The sequence below is a fragment of the Solea solea genome, chromosome 11, assembly GCF_958295425.1.
Source record: "Solea solea chromosome 11, fSolSol10.1, whole genome shotgun sequence".
In the NCBI taxonomy this organism is placed as follows: domain Eukaryota; kingdom Metazoa; phylum Chordata; class Actinopteri; order Pleuronectiformes; family Soleidae; genus Solea; species Solea solea.
The window spans coordinates 1,176,161-1,194,297 of NC_081144.1; the positions used below are offsets into that span (position 1 = coordinate 1,176,161).

At 40.7% G+C, this 18,137-nt stretch overlaps 1 protein-coding gene across 4 annotated transcripts in view; it reads left to right on the top strand.

Moving 5' to 3' along the window:
- Positions 1-18,137, top strand: part of atp2b3b (ATPase plasma membrane Ca2+ transporting 3b) — a 53,954-nt gene that overhangs the window by 20,701 nt on the left and 15,116 nt on the right. For all 4 annotated transcript variants that reach the window (XM_058641910.1, XM_058641908.1, XM_058641907.1 and 1 more), the window contains exons 7-22: positions 826-867; positions 1,228-1,392; positions 2,271-2,342; positions 2,423-2,565; positions 3,356-3,488; positions 4,140-4,249; positions 4,414-4,548; positions 7,026-7,132; positions 7,237-7,312; positions 9,678-9,836; positions 9,940-10,119; positions 11,259-11,346; positions 11,743-11,849; positions 12,776-12,967; positions 13,974-14,187; positions 16,016-16,227. In XM_058641910.1, coding sequence (XP_058497893.1) covers positions 826-867; positions 1,228-1,392; positions 2,271-2,342; positions 2,423-2,565; positions 3,356-3,488; positions 4,140-4,249; positions 4,414-4,548; positions 7,026-7,132; positions 7,237-7,312; positions 9,678-9,836; positions 9,940-10,119; positions 11,259-11,346; positions 11,743-11,849; positions 12,776-12,967; positions 13,974-14,187; positions 16,016-16,227 — 2,135 coding nt within the window. The remainder of the gene's footprint in view (positions 1-825; positions 868-1,227; positions 1,393-2,270; positions 2,343-2,422; positions 2,566-3,355; positions 3,489-4,139; positions 4,250-4,413; positions 4,549-7,025; positions 7,133-7,236; positions 7,313-9,677; positions 9,837-9,939; positions 10,120-11,258; positions 11,347-11,742; positions 11,850-12,775; positions 12,968-13,973; positions 14,188-16,015; positions 16,228-18,137) is intronic.

Here is an 18,137-nt window from a genome sequence, read left to right on the forward strand (position 1 = left end):
ACTACAAAGAGACTGAAAACAACTACAAAGACACAGCACGTAACTACAAAGAGACTGAAAACAACGACAAAGACACAGCATGTAACTACAAAGAGACCGAAAACAACTACAAAGACACAGCATGTAACTACAAAGAGACAGGACATAACAACAGGAAACAAGTATGAAACTTAATAACTTCAGAGACAGAAAACAACTTCAAAGAAACAATTACAAAGAGACAAAACAGTGTCAGACAAAATAGCCCCAAAGAGACATAAATCATCTACAGTGGGACTATTTGGTCTCTGACCCGTCTGTCACGCTGGAGTCGAGGTTCTGTTCATTTGTCTTTGTTCTCTACGTGTCACATTACAAACAGTTATGCATACAAACATTTTATTTATTCTTCCCTTTTCGCTCCCCCTTTTTTTTTTGTCCAATCCTGTCACGTGTCCACCCAAACCTTCCCTCGTCACAAATCCCCCTCGACCAGAGGCCAGTCCTCAGTTGCTCATCTCCACAGATGCCACTTACAGCACAGTCACCAATGGTATGTGAGCCTACACTTCTGTGTGTCCCGCTCCCTTCCTCAGACACTGAATAGACCCCAGTACACAGTGACAGTGACAGTGTCCTCTGATGGAGGACGCAAATGTTGACCCTGTGTATGGACACGTGTTTGCTCTTTCCTTCACTATTGTTTCTTTGTGCTTTTCTCTGTGTGTGTGTGTGTGTGTGTGTGTGTGTCCTTGACTGTCCTAAGATTAGAAATATGAAGTGCTGATGATTTTATATGTGAATGTGTTAACGTTTCTGTTTGCTTCTATCAAATGTTTTTTATAGGAAAACAACCTGATGGAGCTGTGGAGAACAATCAAAACAAAGGTAAGGCTGTGTGCGTATGTGTGTACATGTCTTTCTATGGTTGTATGTATATATATATATATATATATATATATATATATATATATATATACATACATACATATATATATATATATATATATAAACGTCCCTGAAACTTTGGAGGTTGTTCTACAGTCATTTGTACAAAATTCTGACGGCTGTGGATCAGGAGCTGAAACAGGTCGACTTCTAACCACAAAGTCTACATTTCCATCTGTTCAACGTTTAGCCGAGGACCTTGGGATTAGTTTCTAAGTCAATAATGTCATTCTTTCATCCTGCATTGGCTGTAGAGTTTGTAAACATTGTGTTTATGTGTGTGTGTGTGTGTTTTTGCAGCTAAGAAGCATGGGGGGGGTGTTGCTATGGAGATGCAACCCCTGAAGAGTGCAGAGGGAGGGGAGATGGAGGACAGAGAGAAGAAGAAGACCAACGTTCCAAAGAAGGAGAAGAGCGTGTTACAGGGCAAACTCACCAAACTGGCCGTTCAGATCGGAAAAGCAGGTAAAGTCAACATTTTCAATCACTTTTATAAAGAAAGACTTCAGGATAACAATCGTCAACCCTTCTATCTAGATTTGACTATTTTATTATGTTACTATTTTACTGTTGTATGTTCTTATTGATTTTATGTTTTATACCTTGTGAAAAAATGCTACGTACGCCATACAGTGTGTGTGGAGGTATTTCACACCAGCTAAAGTGGATGGAAAGTCTTTGTTTATGTATAAATATTTTAAATTTTAATTTAATTTTTTTTAATTTTCATTTTAATTTTAAAATAAAATTTTAAAATTAATTTTTAATTTTCATTTTAATTGTGCAAAGACATACGTGTAGAATGACACAAAAATGCAGCAGTATGTTGCAAAGTGCCCAAAAGACAAGAGTTCCACTCCATTATCGCAAATTTCCAGTTAATTCCCATAATTTGACAGAGAGGGAGAAGCCGGGAGACAAAAAAAAAGAGGTGTATTCAATATAATAAATGTGATGATAATTAATGCAACAGCTTTTAAAACCTGGAAAAGTCATCGCAGATATCTTTCCACGATATGACGATAGCTATAAAATCTAATATAATAATACAGATATAATATAACATGCCACAGCCTGGGCAGGTTTCACATGTCGTTGAGAGAAGTTTCCACATCGTGTTGTGACTCATGCTTTGTTTTCGCTGGGTAACAACAAACATAACAGACTTAGGTTCTGCAGTGATAAACGGTGTGATCACACAGGTAACTGATTGAAGTGAATAATGACGCACTGTGTTGTTCTTCGTTGCCTGAAGAAACTTTATATTTGAAACCCAGGAGAGCGAGTGTGAGAACAAGCTGACACTGATGAAATGTCCTTCTCCTCTGATTCTCTCCTCACAGGTTTGGTGATGTCAGCCATCACCGTCATCATCCTGGTGCTCTTCTTTGTCATCAACACGTTTGTCGTTGAAGGTCTGTGTGTGTCTGCTACTCTAACAAAACGCACAATCACAAGTCAGGTTTTAAACGTTGACCTATTCTGTGTGCTGCAGGTCAGACTTGGATGGCGGAGTGTACTCCAGTCTACATCCAGTACTTTGTCAAGTTCTTCATCATCGGAGTCACTGTGTTGGTGGTGGCTGTGCCAGAGGGTTTACCGCTTGCTGTCACCATTTCTCTGGCTTACTCTGTCAAGGTAGATCCAACAACCAACAACACTGTCTTTTAAATAAATGCGTGTTCAACGGCGGAAAAGGGATTAAAAAGGTTAGAGAGAGAGTTCCCACAGGTCCTTGTAATCCTTGAAAGCTTGTGAATTTGAAAAAAAAAAAAAAGTGAAAAAAGTGCCTTAAATAGGCATGGGTCATTAAAGTGCTTGAATTTTGTGCAGGAAAGAAGTTACGCTTGATATTTAGGTAAATGTCCCCTTGTTTGTTACGACGCCACCTACTGTTTCATGCGTTGCTTGATGTACGTAGACCAGGTCTACACAGGACAAACGCCGAGTCATGATTACTAGCGGTGTTGTGGACACTGTCCACTGTCTCTCTCTCCGTCTTTGACGTGAGATTCCGTGCAGAACAAAGAGCGCCTAACTAGAAAAAGTCCTGAAAAACAGAATCCCAGTCTGACTCAGGTCTGAGTCTTGGACTCTTGTACTAAACACTACATTATGGTGTGCAGCTACTATTAGTGGGTATATCCACAGCTTTCCAAACAACATATTAGTGACATCAGCACGAGTGTGACGTTTCTTTACCCAAACAACATTTTGCTCTCTCAATTTATCTGGGATGAAAACAGTAAATCTGCCTCTGAGATGTCATTTACAACGTGAACAGCTGCTCATTGTCCGTGTCTCTCTCCCTCTCTCTCTCCCTCTGTGTTTCTTTCATCAATCCATTTCTTTTCCAACTCTGTCCTTCTGTCCTCCTCATCCGTCATCATTCACTTCCCTCTGCTCTCGATCACCGTGTCGTACGTAGAAAATGATGAAGGACAACAACCTTGTGCGCCACTTGGATGCGTGCGAGACCATGGGCAACGCCACGGCCATCTGCTCCGATAAGACCGGCACCCTCACCACCAACCGCATGACTGTGGTCCAGACTTACCTAGGTATTAGATTTTCAGTTTAATGTATTTAATAACCATCCTCACTGCCATGGAAGGGTCATGAAGTGCTATTTTTACTTTGTTACGTTCCCAATATAGGAGCTGAGGCGCCCTACTGTGCTTTAACGTGCATATAAAGCAATGATATGTGTTAGAACTGTGGTTCTACTGTTACTGCACTGCTACAAAACACCCGATTCAAACGCATGCGTCGTTATCAGGCTTCTGCAGAGCTTCATGATGAGCTGACCGTTTGAGTCAGGTGTGCTGGAGCAGGGCAACATCTAAAAACATGCAGGGCAGTGGGAAACACAACATAATTCACTTTTATAGCACTTTATCTGTCTCTTTTTAACGTGAAGTCGGCATATGTAAGGATTAATAACCACATATGTAAGGATTAATAACCACATATGTAAGAATAAATAACCACATATGTAAGGATAAATAACCACACATGTAAGGATAAATAACCACATATGTAAGGATTAATAACCACATATGTAAGGATAAATAACCACATATGTAAGTAACCACATATGTAAGGATCAATAACCACAGATTTTCAGAAAACAGCAGCATTCTTAAAGCATGTAGGTTGAATAAACACCGACTGTTATTCATATGCATTGAAATGAGTTCGTTGTTGCCCAGGTGATGTGCACCACCGTGTCATCCCTGACCCTGGACAGATCAACCCCCGGACTGTGGACTTATTAGTCAACGCTATTGCTATCAACAGCGCCTACACTTCCAAGATCTTAGTGAGTCACACATCAACAGACAGTAGAGACGGCATTATTCTTTGCAGGAATGAATTCCCTGCTTTTATTTGTGTTGACTCGTCATCTGTTTTTTCTTGTTTTTTTTGTGACTCTCTCACCGCCCCGCCCCCTCTAACCTCCCCTCTCTCTCCCGTCCTGATCAGCCACCTGATGTGGAGGGAGGTTTGGCCAAGCAGGTGGGCAACAAGACAGAGTGTGGTCTGCTGGGGTTTGTTTTAGACCTTCAGCAGGACTACGCCCGGGTCAGAGAGCAGATCCCCGAGGAGAGACTGTACAAGGTAGGAAACCATTTACAACATCCAACACGACTAAACCTACACCCCAGCCCTCCCACTCCGCTCTGCGTCGGCAAACCGGCTCGCTGCCCCCTCACTGAGAGGATCACAGAGGCATTCGCAGAACTCCAGACTGTTCACTGTCCTCGCTCCCAAATGGTGGAACGAGCTCCCCATCAACATCCAGACAGCGGAAAGCCTCCACATCTTCCACCGCCGACTAAAAACACATTTCTTCTGACTCTACCTCGACTAAGACGACGACGACAAGAAAAAAACAAAAAAAAAAAACAAAAAACTTATACATCGCACTTATGACTAGCACTTCATAGTTTGTCTTACTTGAAGCTCTTACTTACTTCTAGCTCTTATTTGTACCCAAATGTTTAAATGCACTTACAGATTACAGACTGTCTGCTGTGAACTACAGATGTACAGAAACAGAAAAACAAAACCTAAACCAAACTAAAGAACCATCTCTGCCGTTTTAATGATGTAGAAGAAAATAGAAACCTCGACCAGCTCTCCCTGGAGGACAGTGAGGCTTTCCCAGGCCAGCCAACAGATATAATCTGTCCCGCTTGTCCCAGTTCTGCCTCAGGACCTTCCTCCGGTTGGACATACCAGAGAACGTCTCCCTGGGGAGATGTTTGGGAGGCTTCCTGACTTGATACCCAAACCCACTCAACTGGCTCTTCTAGATGCAGAGGAACAGCGGCTCGACCCTGAGCCTCTCCCAGGTCTCTGAGCTTCTCACCTTATCTCCAAGGTGGAAACTCATCGTGGCTTCTTGTATCTGCGATCTCGTTCTTTTGGTCACTAGACACAGGTCGTGACCACAGGTGAGGGACGGAACATAGATTGACCAGTAAACTGAACGACATTACCACAGTGAACCAGTATAGTGTTGGTATCACCTGCTCCACTCTCTCCTCACTCCTGAACAAGATCCTGAGATACTTGGTCTCCTCAATTTGGGGGAGTGACTCCTCGTCAACCTGAAGTAGATGATTCATCTTTTTCTGGCTGAGAACATAGGTTCTTCAGACTTTACGTTTTTGATCCTCATCTCGGGTGAAAACTGTCCCCAAGCGAGCTGCAGTTTACCGTTTGATGACGCCAGTAGGTTTATGTCATCTTCTAAAAGCAGGGATAGAATCTTCTGACCCCCAAACCTTGTCACCCTCCACCTCCTCCCTGCTGCACCTACAAATCCTGTCCACAGAAGTCATGAACAGAGCCGATGATAAAGGGCAAACCTGGCAGAATCCAACTCTGACAAGAACTGAGTCTGACTTACTGTTGCTAATGTGAACCGAGCTCCAAGTTTTTTAGTTTCTATAATAAAATATTATTGTTCAGCTTTGGTTTTACTCACAGTTAGTGGAAAAGTGATGTCGTGAAGAACAATCGATTGTTCTTACTGAGTCCAGTGAAAAGGAAGGTCTACAAGACGCGATAGTGAGAGACAATCGGGACAGAGCTGAAGATCCTGAGGTTATTGTTGGGATTGACCAGGATGGACAGGATTAGAAATGAGCATATTCCAGGGACAGCTCAGGTTACAGCGGTTTGGAGATAAAGTACAACAAGGTTGAGCTGGTTTGGTCAAGTGCAGAGAAAGAGAAGGTTCATGGAGAACATGAGGACAGTTGGTGCAACAGAAGAAGACACCAGCGACTGGAGCGATGATCCACTGTGGTCAACCTGACAAGCTGTCCATCATGTGGGCATCATGACACTATAGTTCCTCTGGAGAGGAGAGTCTTAGCATTTGTCTCCTAATGTTATTTCAGTGATTTCTCACAGTCCATCGTCCCCTACAGTGATAATATAATAATGAGTTTCCAGGTATCCAGTGAGTCCAAGCGGTAGTTAGCTTTTTATTTACATTATTAACATAGACTGGATCCATCAATCAACTTTTCAAAGTTTTCTAAATTTTCCACATCAACCTTTAGCCAGTGTGGGTGTGGAGGGTGTGCTGGTATTTTTGGTCAAGTAAATTAGCTCCGCTTAATTGCATTGATTTTATTTTATTTTTTTAATTATGTGTTAAATATTTGAAATATTATATTATGTTATGTTATGTTATGTTATGTTATGTTATGTTATGTTATGTTATGTTATGTTATGTTATGTTATATTATGTTATGTTATGTTATGTTATGTTATATTATATCAAAACAACCCCAGTTAACCAAAGTGCTGCACAGATAATACAAAAATAAAAAATAACAGCAATAAAATCAGAAATAAACTGTACGCTACAATAAAGAATGAAAAGAGCATCAACAATAAAACAAGTCATTATAAAATACGCTATGCATGCAGAGCTTAGGTTTATTGCTGTCCACTTGTGATGGGAGTTTGGAACGGGGCCTATGGTCCTGTTAATGTCAACATTATTTATTATTATAACGATACAGGTACAACATTCATCTGTTTTCAGAATCTCTCTTTTTTTCCATCTCTCTCAGGTGTACACATTCAACTCTGTGCGTAAATCCATGAGCACGGTGATCAAGCTGCCCGACGGTTCCTTCCGCCTCTACAGCAAAGGAGCTTCTGAAATTCTACTGAAGAAGTGAGTGATGGAGGAGGAGCCAGACACACGGAGGATGCTCTGATGTCACTGTGGTCGTACTGGTCACTGAAGTTTCTGTCTGTCCACTCTCTCTCCCTCTGTAGATGTTCCTCCGTTCTTGATGCCAACGGTGAGCCGCGCAGTTTCAGACCACGTGACCGGGACGAGATGGTCAAACAGGTGAGACTTCATCCTTTAAAGCTCTTTACTAGTGACGTCCCCCTCCTCTCTTTCTCCCCCTTTTCCTTATTTTTCTGACAGTACCGTGTTTATACTGCCTAATAAAAACAAGTACACCTCCTCCCTTCACTGGATAAAATACACACTTGCTCTATCAAGTTCTGTGCTGACCACTTTGTCTCTTGAACCCAGAAGGTGCCAAGCAGCAGACAGTAAAAACATGGCTGTCAGCAGAGACACAAGAAAAAACTGATTTTAGCCTCTTAAGATTATGATCTAGAGTAGAAGTGTCTTTGCTTGTTTATCTTTGCTGTTCCGCAGCCTGTAAACCACTCACTCCCTGCACCAAAGTCCACAGAAAAAATCTGCAATTTGACTTCATGACACACAGGAGTTGTTGATCCACTGCTGCAGAAAAAGCTGTGTAACATTGAGCTAAAGTGCCACACATATTCTTAAGACATTGTAGACTGAAGCAGAAAGAGATGTTATGAGGTGATCCTTTTGTTAAGTAGGTTTTTGTTGTTTATGAACCAGGGTTTGTGTCTCAGTGGCATGCTGGGCTTAGCTGACAATGCGTCACTACCTTACCCCTTTAAATTCCTTTGAAGTCAACAAATGCTGGTTATATTAATGTGGAAAAAAGCTCTTTGCTGAGAGTTGATCATAAAGTTTGGACAGGTGAAGATAATGAGGTGAAACTCAATGTAAAACTCAAGCTGAGTTTTCATTAACTTTATACACTTTTATTAGGTTATTATTAGGTAGGCAGAGGTTTTTCCCACTGCCAGAGCCACCATACTGTTTATTCCAAATGTGTTTTACATAAAGGGATATTTAGCTGTATTCCTTCCACATGTGCGGATTAATAATGCCTGTTTTTCTTCTCTGACTGTCTTGGCTCGCGATGAGCACCGCTTTTGCCGTGAGAGAAATAATTCTCTCTGCTCCACACACAACTTTATTCCGCCTCACTCGTTCACTTTGCACTGTGGCAGTTTCATGTCATCTCCTCTTTGCATCACGTTGTCGTCCCTCTGCTGTCTGCACTGGGCCGCGGGTCTTTTTACCCCTGCAGCTTTGACACGGACCATTCAAAAGTACTTAAAAGGTCAGCACACATTTCAATTTCAATTGCAGCGTTGTGTTGCCACGAATCACAACATACATTAACTCAAGGCGCTAAGGTCGTGACCCCTGAACATTATAGAGCGAAACGACGGTTCACACCACGAGGAAACACTCGGTGATGCCTCGACAGCCTCCAGATTTGACCCGTTGCCATGTTGCTCTTTTTGCAAACGGAAGTTCAGAGGCTTCATCTGCAACCAGGCTCTTATTGGATGATGCCAGCTGTCAATCAAACTGGTGCCCACACGTGTGTGCAGTCGTTTAATGGGAACAGAATTATCTTAATTTAAAATTTAAAATTTAAATTTAAAATTTTAATTAATTTTAATTTTAATTTTTAAAAGCAGCAGCTGCTGCTGCTTCAATAACAGTTTGTTAGATTTGTGTCCATTGTTTTAAATAGTATACTGTTAAAAAGACGTTTGCTGTGCAACTGAAATAATAAAACCTCAAATATCGAAAATATCAAAAAAATATCATATAAAACATGAAAATGTATTATTTATTCAAAAGAATTCCAGAATTTTGTTTAAAGGATTTTGTTTTAAAAACTTTTTAAAATTTTAATACATTCTTGTACTTCTAGTTTTCAGTTATTTATTTATTTTTTCAAATAAAATATTTGTTCCCAGAGGAATAAAACCTTTGTCCCTGATCTGCCTCCATAGTTTTATCCCCTACAGTTTTCTACTACACCCTCACTCACAATTTATTTACTTGATTTTGGATTGAGGTTGGATGACAATAAGTTGGAGTTGGAAAAACATGCCCCTCCCCCTTCAATAACAACATATATTGCAACATAAATGTTTTAATTTCATAAATATGTGTATATATGTCTTATGTATCTAAACACATATAGTTACAATGAAGGTTTTGCCCCAAATTTGCTGTTGTTGTTTTCTGTCTGTTAAGAAGCTTAAAAACTCAATTAACTCAACTCACTCTTGAACTATCTGACATTTTATGGCGATAATTATCGATCCTGAAAGTTTTCATCATCGTGATAAGATTTAAGGCCATTATCGCCCATGTTGTTTTCAGTTAAACTGATTAAATCATTAATACGGATCGAATCAAACATTTGACAAACTTGAAACTATATAGTGAAAATCCAGGTTCATGCAATCGATAATAGTGTAAAAAAGTGTCGCAGTTTGTGGTTACGATGGTGAAACTGGGGAGACATTTTTCCTGTTTTCTGATCAGAGCTGCAATATTGATTGATTATTAGGTGATTGAGCCGATGGCATGCGAGGGCTTGAGGACCATCTGCATCGCGTACCGCGACCTGCCAGGCAATCCGGAGCCAGACTGGGAAAGTGAGGCCGACATAGTGACTGATTTGACCTGCATCACCGTGGTTGGGATAGAGGACCCAGTGCGGCCTGAGGTACTGTGTACTGTGTACTGTGTACTGTGTACTGTGGAGTGTACACGTGTGTGTTAATGTGTGTGTAATCCATGACATGACCAGCATTGTATGTCCCTCTCAGGTGCCTGAAGCCATCCGTAAGTGTCAGCGTGCAGGCATCACGGTGCGAATGGTGACCGGCGATAACATTAACACAGCCAGGGCCATTGCTGCTAAATGTGGCATCATCCAACCCGGGGATGATTTTATTTGTCTAGAGGGCAAAGACTTCAACCGACGAATCAGGAACGAGAAGGGAGAGGTGAGTTGTGTCGAGAAAATCCAATCCAAATTTAAATAATGGGTGGAGCCTGTGTGTAAATGAAGAAATATTATATTATAAGTAAAAGATTTAGTTTAGTTTAGTTTAAAAAAACTATTTTGTTTAGTTTGTCCATTCTGGGTTGTGGGTGCTGACTCCACAGTGAGGGCTAATAAAAAACTATAATACAATCTGGCAGATATTTTATCTTCAATTTATGCTAAATAAAAATAATTTCACCTAGATTTTACACACTGGACCTGCCGCCGAACAATAGCTCGAGCTCTGTGAAACAAAAACGCCACAATAATCAATGAATATTAAACTGTCAGTCCTCATAATTAAACCAACTACAGTGATTTAAGTAGGTCGACAGATAAAAGACAAAAATACAAAAATAAGAAGCTTGTGTTCACACACAAACTTTCCCTGTGTCTGTTTTATTTATTTGTATAAACATTAAACCTATAAAAGTGAAAGTGTGCCTGCTTTAGAGCAGCATTATAAAGCATTATATTTATACGTGACAACATTATACACGTTGAATATCCACCAACAAAGTGTATAAGAGAGATTGTTAGCACTATACTTGGCTAAAGCCTCTTTTTTGGAATTCCTCTCTGCTCATATTTGTTTATATTTGAAAGAATATCTTTTCTCTTCCTCTGGTCTACACATTATTTTAGAAGATTACTGAGGATTTTTATTTATGAAATACTAGATTTCATTTAGTATTTCCAATGCTTAGCAGTTAGCTGCTCTCTGCTAGCTCTAGCATCCCACGTGTTCCTGCTAACAGCAGCAAAGGAAAAGCTTGTTAGTCAAAAGATGATTTTACTGACAGCAGCTTTTAGTTAGTACTCATTTATGAAGGTATTACTTTTTATTTTTATCATCTAGATTTGTCAGGAATATAAGTGGGACGGACAGCTGCTAATTACTGCTGTTCTGTTCAATGCAATTATCTTCATGTGAAAGTAGATTTAAAATAATGTTCTAGTTTGACAGTGTTTTTCTTCTGTTTCCTGAACCATAATCTGTGTCAACAGTGACATCTAGTGAAAGAAGACGAGTTAATAATAAGTCAATGGTGTTTGTACACAATCACACATGTTTCCCCTCCGTCTCGTGTCTGACAGATCGAACAGGAACGCATCGACAAAATCTGGCCCAAGCTCCGCGTTCTGGCTCGATCTTCGCCGACAGACAAACACACGCTGGTTAAAGGTGAGTCTCAGAATGAAATGCAGCCACAACACGCACACACACACACACACACACACACACACACACACACACACACACACACACACAAACACACACACACACAAACACACAAACAGGTTTGTGCAGCTACTCTTCCTGGACCTCGGCATTGATTTCCATTCATTTGGACTGCCTAAACAAAGCATTAACCTTAACCATAACCGCAGTTCAAATCTTAGTCCTAAACTTCTTCAAAAATGAGGTTCTGCCACATTAGGACCATGTTTTTGTCTCTTTGAGGTCAGTGTTTATTCCTGAAAAGGTCCTAAAGAGGTAACAAATACAGGTACACACACACACACACACACACACACACACACTTATTTAGCGTATTTTTCCCTCTGTGTTTGCATCCAGGCATAATTGACAGCACCGTCCTAGAACAGAGGCAGGTTGTCGCGGTAACGGGGGACGGAACTAATGACGGACCCGCTTTGAAGAAGGCTGATGTGGGCTTTGCCATGGTAACCCCACAATTCTTTTTCCTCACCGTGAATGCTTATGTGGTGTTAAAGCCTTCAAGTGCAGTACTTAATATACAGTATAATACAGTATAAACATGTATACTGTACGGTCTGTACAGTATACATGTTTATTTATCATTTTATGTCAACACGTGCAGAAATACAGGTTGAAATGAGTGTGACCTACATTGCTATTGACAAAAAAACAGCAAGTATGAGTAGATTAACCCTTATAATTAGACATATTGAGGCAAAAATGTGCGTTGTTGAGTCAAAGTTATGATTCATTTTATTTTGCGTTTTTAGTAGTGATATAAAGTAGCAATAATTAGGCAGAAGTCACAAATTGAGACTGTTTTCTTTTCTTTTTGTTCATAAAAACGAACATGAACGTATTTCCAAATTTCACAAATTCAATCCAATTTTAAACATTGTGATTCCTTTTTGCTCACGTGTTTATAGAGTTGTTGAAAATTAAACATTGAAAAAAAGGATATAAAACACTCTATATCGCTCATTCTTATAGCCTCTGTATATACTGTACGTTTAAACATAGTAGCAGCCGAAATGCTGTGTGTTCTAAGGGTTAATAAAGGTATTGTAAACATGTTTGGTGCTCTGAGTCTGAGTCTGAGTCTGAGTCTGAGTCTGAGGGTGAGTCTGAGTCTGAGTCTGAGTCTGAGGGTGAGTCTGAGTCTGAGTCTGAGTCTGAGTCTGAGTCTGAGTCTGAGTCTGAGGGTGAGTCTGAGGGTGAGTCTGAGGGTGAGTCTGAGGGTGAGTCTGAGGGTGAGCACTTGGAGGCAGGACAGTAACACTCCACAATGATCTGGATGCTTGAGCGGTTGCATGAGTCCTGTCACACGGGTCTCTGCCTCTCCCTCTTCACTCTCTTTGTCTCTCTGTCTCTGTCTCGTCCTCTCCGCCAGGGTATCGCGGGGACAGACGTCGCGAAGGAGGCGTCTGACATCATCCTGACGGATGACAACTTCTCCAGCATTGTCAAGGCAGTGATGTGGGGGCGAAACGTCTACGACAGCATTTCCAAGTTCCTGCAGTTCCAGCTCACGGTCAACGTGGTGGCTGTCATCGTGGCCTTCACCGGGGCCTGCATCACTCAGGTAGGCTAACCCACTCACACACACACTGTATGTGTCGAGACAGAGCAAGAGTATTAGGGACGTACAGAAGAATAAAGTCGTAAAATTATGAGGAAAAAAAGTTCCAACGCTTTAGTCACTGTTTAGTGGCGTATGCCTCCATCCACGTGATGATGTGACAGCTATTTCCTTCCATGCCGCAGTGAACTGCAGTGCCTGCCATATGGATTCAGTGTTTCATGTCGGAGACGCCGCCACGCTCACGGGAGTTTTGCTCCTTCTGGATCCAAAATCTTAATTATGGACATAATTGTTTCTTCAGAAAGTATAAAAACCTCTCTGCAGCGTTTTCAGCCTTGTAGTCCACGTTTATCGGCCATTTTCCCTCCTCACAAGAGAAGCTTTACTGTTTTAGTCTGTGGTTCGTTCTTCAGAAGAGACTTTTTCATGTGTCAAAACATGTAATATTTGCTTATTTGTGAAACTCACACTAAAGTGTAACCTTACTTAATGTCTCATCTTGTTGCAGGTTACAGCTGATCATTTTAGATTTTATTTAACTTCTTTATTCTCGTAATCTTGTAGCTTTTTCTTTCTAATATTATGACTTTTTGTCTTGGAATATTACTTTATTCTGCTTATTTTGCAACTTTTGTCTTGCAGTATTATAACTTTGTTTGCGTTGTTTCACAACTTTTTTGTAAAATTTCAACATTATTCTTGTAATATTACGACTCTTTTGTGAATATTACAACTTTCTCGTTAAAAGTCTCAAAATAATGAAAAAAGTCATATAATTATGAGAAATGAAATTGTAATGTTCTGACTTTTTTTCAACATTATTCTCGTAATAGTACGACTCATTTGAATGTCTCAACTTCATTCTCGTACATTATTGTTCTGAATATTGCACATTTTTTTGCTAATATTACAACTTTTCTTGTCAATAACATAAAGGTTATTTTCTTCAGCGTGTCCCTCATACTCACACTGTTATTATTATTAATAATAATGTCTCTGTGTGCAGGACTCTCCTCTGAAGGCCGTGCAGATGCTGTGGGTGAATCTGATCATGGACACGTTCGCGTCTCTGGCTCTGGCCACCGAGCCCCCCACTGAGGCCCTGTTGCTACGGAAACCTTACGGCCGAAACAACCCACTCATCTCACTGACCATGATGAAGAACATCCTGGGCCATGGAGTGTACCAGCTGGTCATCATCTTTACCCTGTTGTTTATAGGTATTGCATGCGTACACACACACACACACACACACACAGACTTGTTTTTATATCGTAGTGAGGACACTGTCAGACATAATGCATTCCCTATCCCAGGGGTCTGCAACCTTTGGAGGCGCAAATCCTATTTGACCCACAAAATTAAGATAACAACACGTGGAGCGGTTCACAAAAGCCACGGTTCGGTTAATTAAGCGGTTTTCGGTCCAGTTCGGCTGTTTTTTTTGTATTTTTTTTACACTCATAACATACCATGTATCAGATCTATTGCCTAATAATTAGATTTCTTTTTTTTTTATCAGATATTCTTAAGGACATGTCATGCAATCTTGCAAAAACTGAAATAATCAGGCATCATTGTAACAATCCAGAGATTTTGAAACAGTAAGAGGAGAGACATTGCTGCATTTACACGTTTATATATTTATTCTAGTTTCCATTCTGTCACCGCTTGTGTCAGTGCTTCACAAAGATGCTCACGGGTGTGGCTTTCATAAAGTGGGCGGGTCTGCAAAACTGAGCTTTTCACTGCTGTGTGCAGTGCTTACATGCAGTTACAGTTTTATCCACTGTCATCATCGGTTACAGTAAATCTGAAATGCTCCCACACAGGAGAAGGAAACGATGCTGCTGCTGCTGGGGCGTCCTCCAACTCTGGGGCTCCTCCTGCGTCTTTCTAGTGACATTTTTGCAACTGACCTGCAGCACTCAACAGGACACGCCTCCTCGTACCTAATGTAAAAAAAAAACTTCCCTGGGTCAGTGGAGCAAGTCTCACTGAACCGTGACAAGCGTACCGAACGGGACAAATTTTTTTGAATGAACCTTTAAAGGTCTTTATACAGATATACGATACAGTTATATAACAGAACGATAGTTTGTTTCATTTCACAAAATATTAAAACACTTTATCGCCTTGATCTCTAAATAAGAGGTGTGGCTCTTCTAGGAGCCACTGTAGAGCAGCTGAAGCGCTATATGTGGCTCTAGAGCCGCAGGTTGCAGACCCCTGCCCCTAGTCCCTTACCCTAAATCTAACCCTAAAACCAGGTCTTAACCTTGAAAAAGCCCTTTGAAGTTGTGGTGACCAGACAAAATGGCCCTAAACGGACCTCACAAATAAATAAATTTAAAAAAGAATTGCTGATTATGTGGATTTTATAATTGTACCACTGATTGTTTAGCAAGAGATGTTTAATCTCAATGAGTCTTTATTCAATACAGGTTACATTTAAAAAAAAGAAAAAACAAAATCATAAATGTGTTTAATAACCTTGAATCAGAATTTTTTAATTTTGAATCAATTTCAATTTAAAAGTAGTTCTTATCTTATCGAAATGAATCAGTTACACAGTTTACTTATTTATTTAGTTAACAATCTTATCTGATGTTATCAATACAGTGTCATACAATCTTTGAGGATCAAGGTATATAAATAAAAACCAAAGCAAAAAGAACAGAGCCTGTGTGCAGTTGTGTTATTATGTTTAAGCGTCCTTATTTAATCGTGTCTTTCTTTATATGTCAACCATTAGCTTTTTACAAAGAGGTCTGCTTTCATTGTCAACTTATTATGTGAGATGCTCCATCACAATAACATCATCTCTAATGTAATCAGTTACACAGTATGTAGCATTTATTATTATATTATATATCAGAATAAGAGGGGAAAAGAAAATCTGCATCATACAGTAAATCCACAATTGGCTCATTTAAAAAAACAAAAACGATATAACGATATCAAACACAGTGAAGAACAGCAGACGATTCTCTTCACGTCTCTCTCCTCTTCCTCTTCCTCTTCCTCTCGTCTTTTTTCCCCGCGCAGGCGAGCGCATGTTCAACATCGACTGCGGCCGCAACGCTCCGCTGCACTCGCCTCCCTCCGAGCACTACACCATCATCTTCAACACGTTCGTCCTCATGCAGCTGTTCAACGAGATCAACGCGCGCAAGATCCACGGGGAGAGGAACGTGTTTGACGGCATCTTCGGCAACCCCATCTTCTGCTCCATCGTGCTGGGGACGTTCGCTGTGCAGGTACAAGGGAAAATAAACCCCACTCATCCTCTCCCTGCTGTCTGATGTCTGTGTTAGGACCAGATTTCAAGTTTGTCTAAACGATAGGGAACGTTTTCACTTCTACTCACTTCTACTCACTGATCACCTTGATATGATACTGATATTGCAGCCTTGAGTATTGACCGATACCGATACCGATATCGATCCGATATCAGCACGAATCATACATACTTTAATGACTGATTTTGTAGTGTGGAATATTAGAATAGGCTTGATCAAGTGATAATACTTAAACAGAGAACAGTAGGTGTGAGAAAAACTGACCCATTTATTATTAACCAGTGGGATTTTAACCTTCAACAGAAGAATATTTGATTTTTTTCCATGTTAATTTCATACAGTCTATGGTTCATTTCATCAGGAGGAAAGTACCAAGTGCTAATGGGGGTGTTTTCAGAGCACCCGTGTTTCACAGGTAACAGCGTGTCTGAAAGAGAATACCCCCCTTGTTTTCCCTATTTTGGATTAGCCCAACCCACACAGGGTGAGTGGCTCCTCCCACAGGTAAACCCGGAGCCCGGGGGCCGGCCCCGCAGACGTACTTAGCTCCGTGTGAAGTTTCAGTTTTGGCATTGTGGCCAAGTTAAAGAACCTCTGGATTTTTGTTAATTCCTTAATGAAGTCATTATTACAGGTAGAATTAGACTCAAACACCTGTCTTTATTTATTAAAGGTGACATAGAATGCTTGTATCACACATATGTTAGTTATGGAGGTCTACTTACATATATTAACTTGTTTTCATGATTAAAAACCTCCTAATCGCTGCAAACGAGCCGATCAAAATATCTCCTCACTGACGCTCTCGTCAGCCGCGCTGTTTCAGACCAAAACCACACCCCCAGAACGTGGACTGTGTTGTGATTGGCCAGCCAACGAGAGCTTTCCTACTGTACTGTGATTGGCCAGGTACCTGGAAGTGATGTAATAGATAGGCCAGCTCTCAGATACACAGCTCCCCCTCTGGCACGGTGGATGCTCTGCATCTCAGCAGCTACAACGAGAGTAGTTCTTCTTCTTCTTCTGCGGTTGAATGTACGCAACCGGATGTGCCCGGACGAGTGCCCGCACCGGGAGGCGCTACGGTGGTGAGAGGAGTGGTGAGGATTTCTGATGACGACATCAAATTAAGGAAGTGCCGATCCACTTCGCAGAGCCCAGGAAAACAATACAACACTATTTTCTCAGCAGTGGCTGAACTGTTTGTTCTGAAACTTTAGGGTTTCATAAACGAGGTCATGACGCAGATACACACACAAACGCAGCGTTAATTGGAGCTTCCGGTCTATGTGGCCTTTAAACCCTTAATGCTCTTTGTTCTGGCCGTGGGAATAATACACAACGCCTTATATGAACATCCTGGGTGTGTGTGTGTGTGTTTATAGGTCACATTCAAGCTCATGTGATATAACGTAGCGATAATTGTGCAGGAAAACTCAACTCAAACTCATTTATAGAGCACATTTAAAAAGGTGCTGCACAGAATGACATAAAAAAACAAAAATTTAAATCAGTAAATATAGAAAGCTTAAAAACAATATAGAGCATAGTAAAAGAGTCCAGTAAGAGTAGGTTTTTAACCCATAGAGCAGTTTTATATACAGCGGCTTTAATTTTCACCAAACTATATAAACACACCTGAGCAAAAAGTACTCACTGATCACCTTGAAGGTATAATCCTTTACTGCTGACGAGAAAACAGACACCATCAAATGTTTGCTGCACATTTTTATAGTCGTCACGTTATATTTTGAAGACGTGTATTTTTCTCTCTAGGGAAACTGAATCACCTCCTCATTTCAAGGTGTATTTGACTCAAAGAGCATAATTACTGCCTTTAGAAAGACAAGACACTTCAGCTGTGGCAG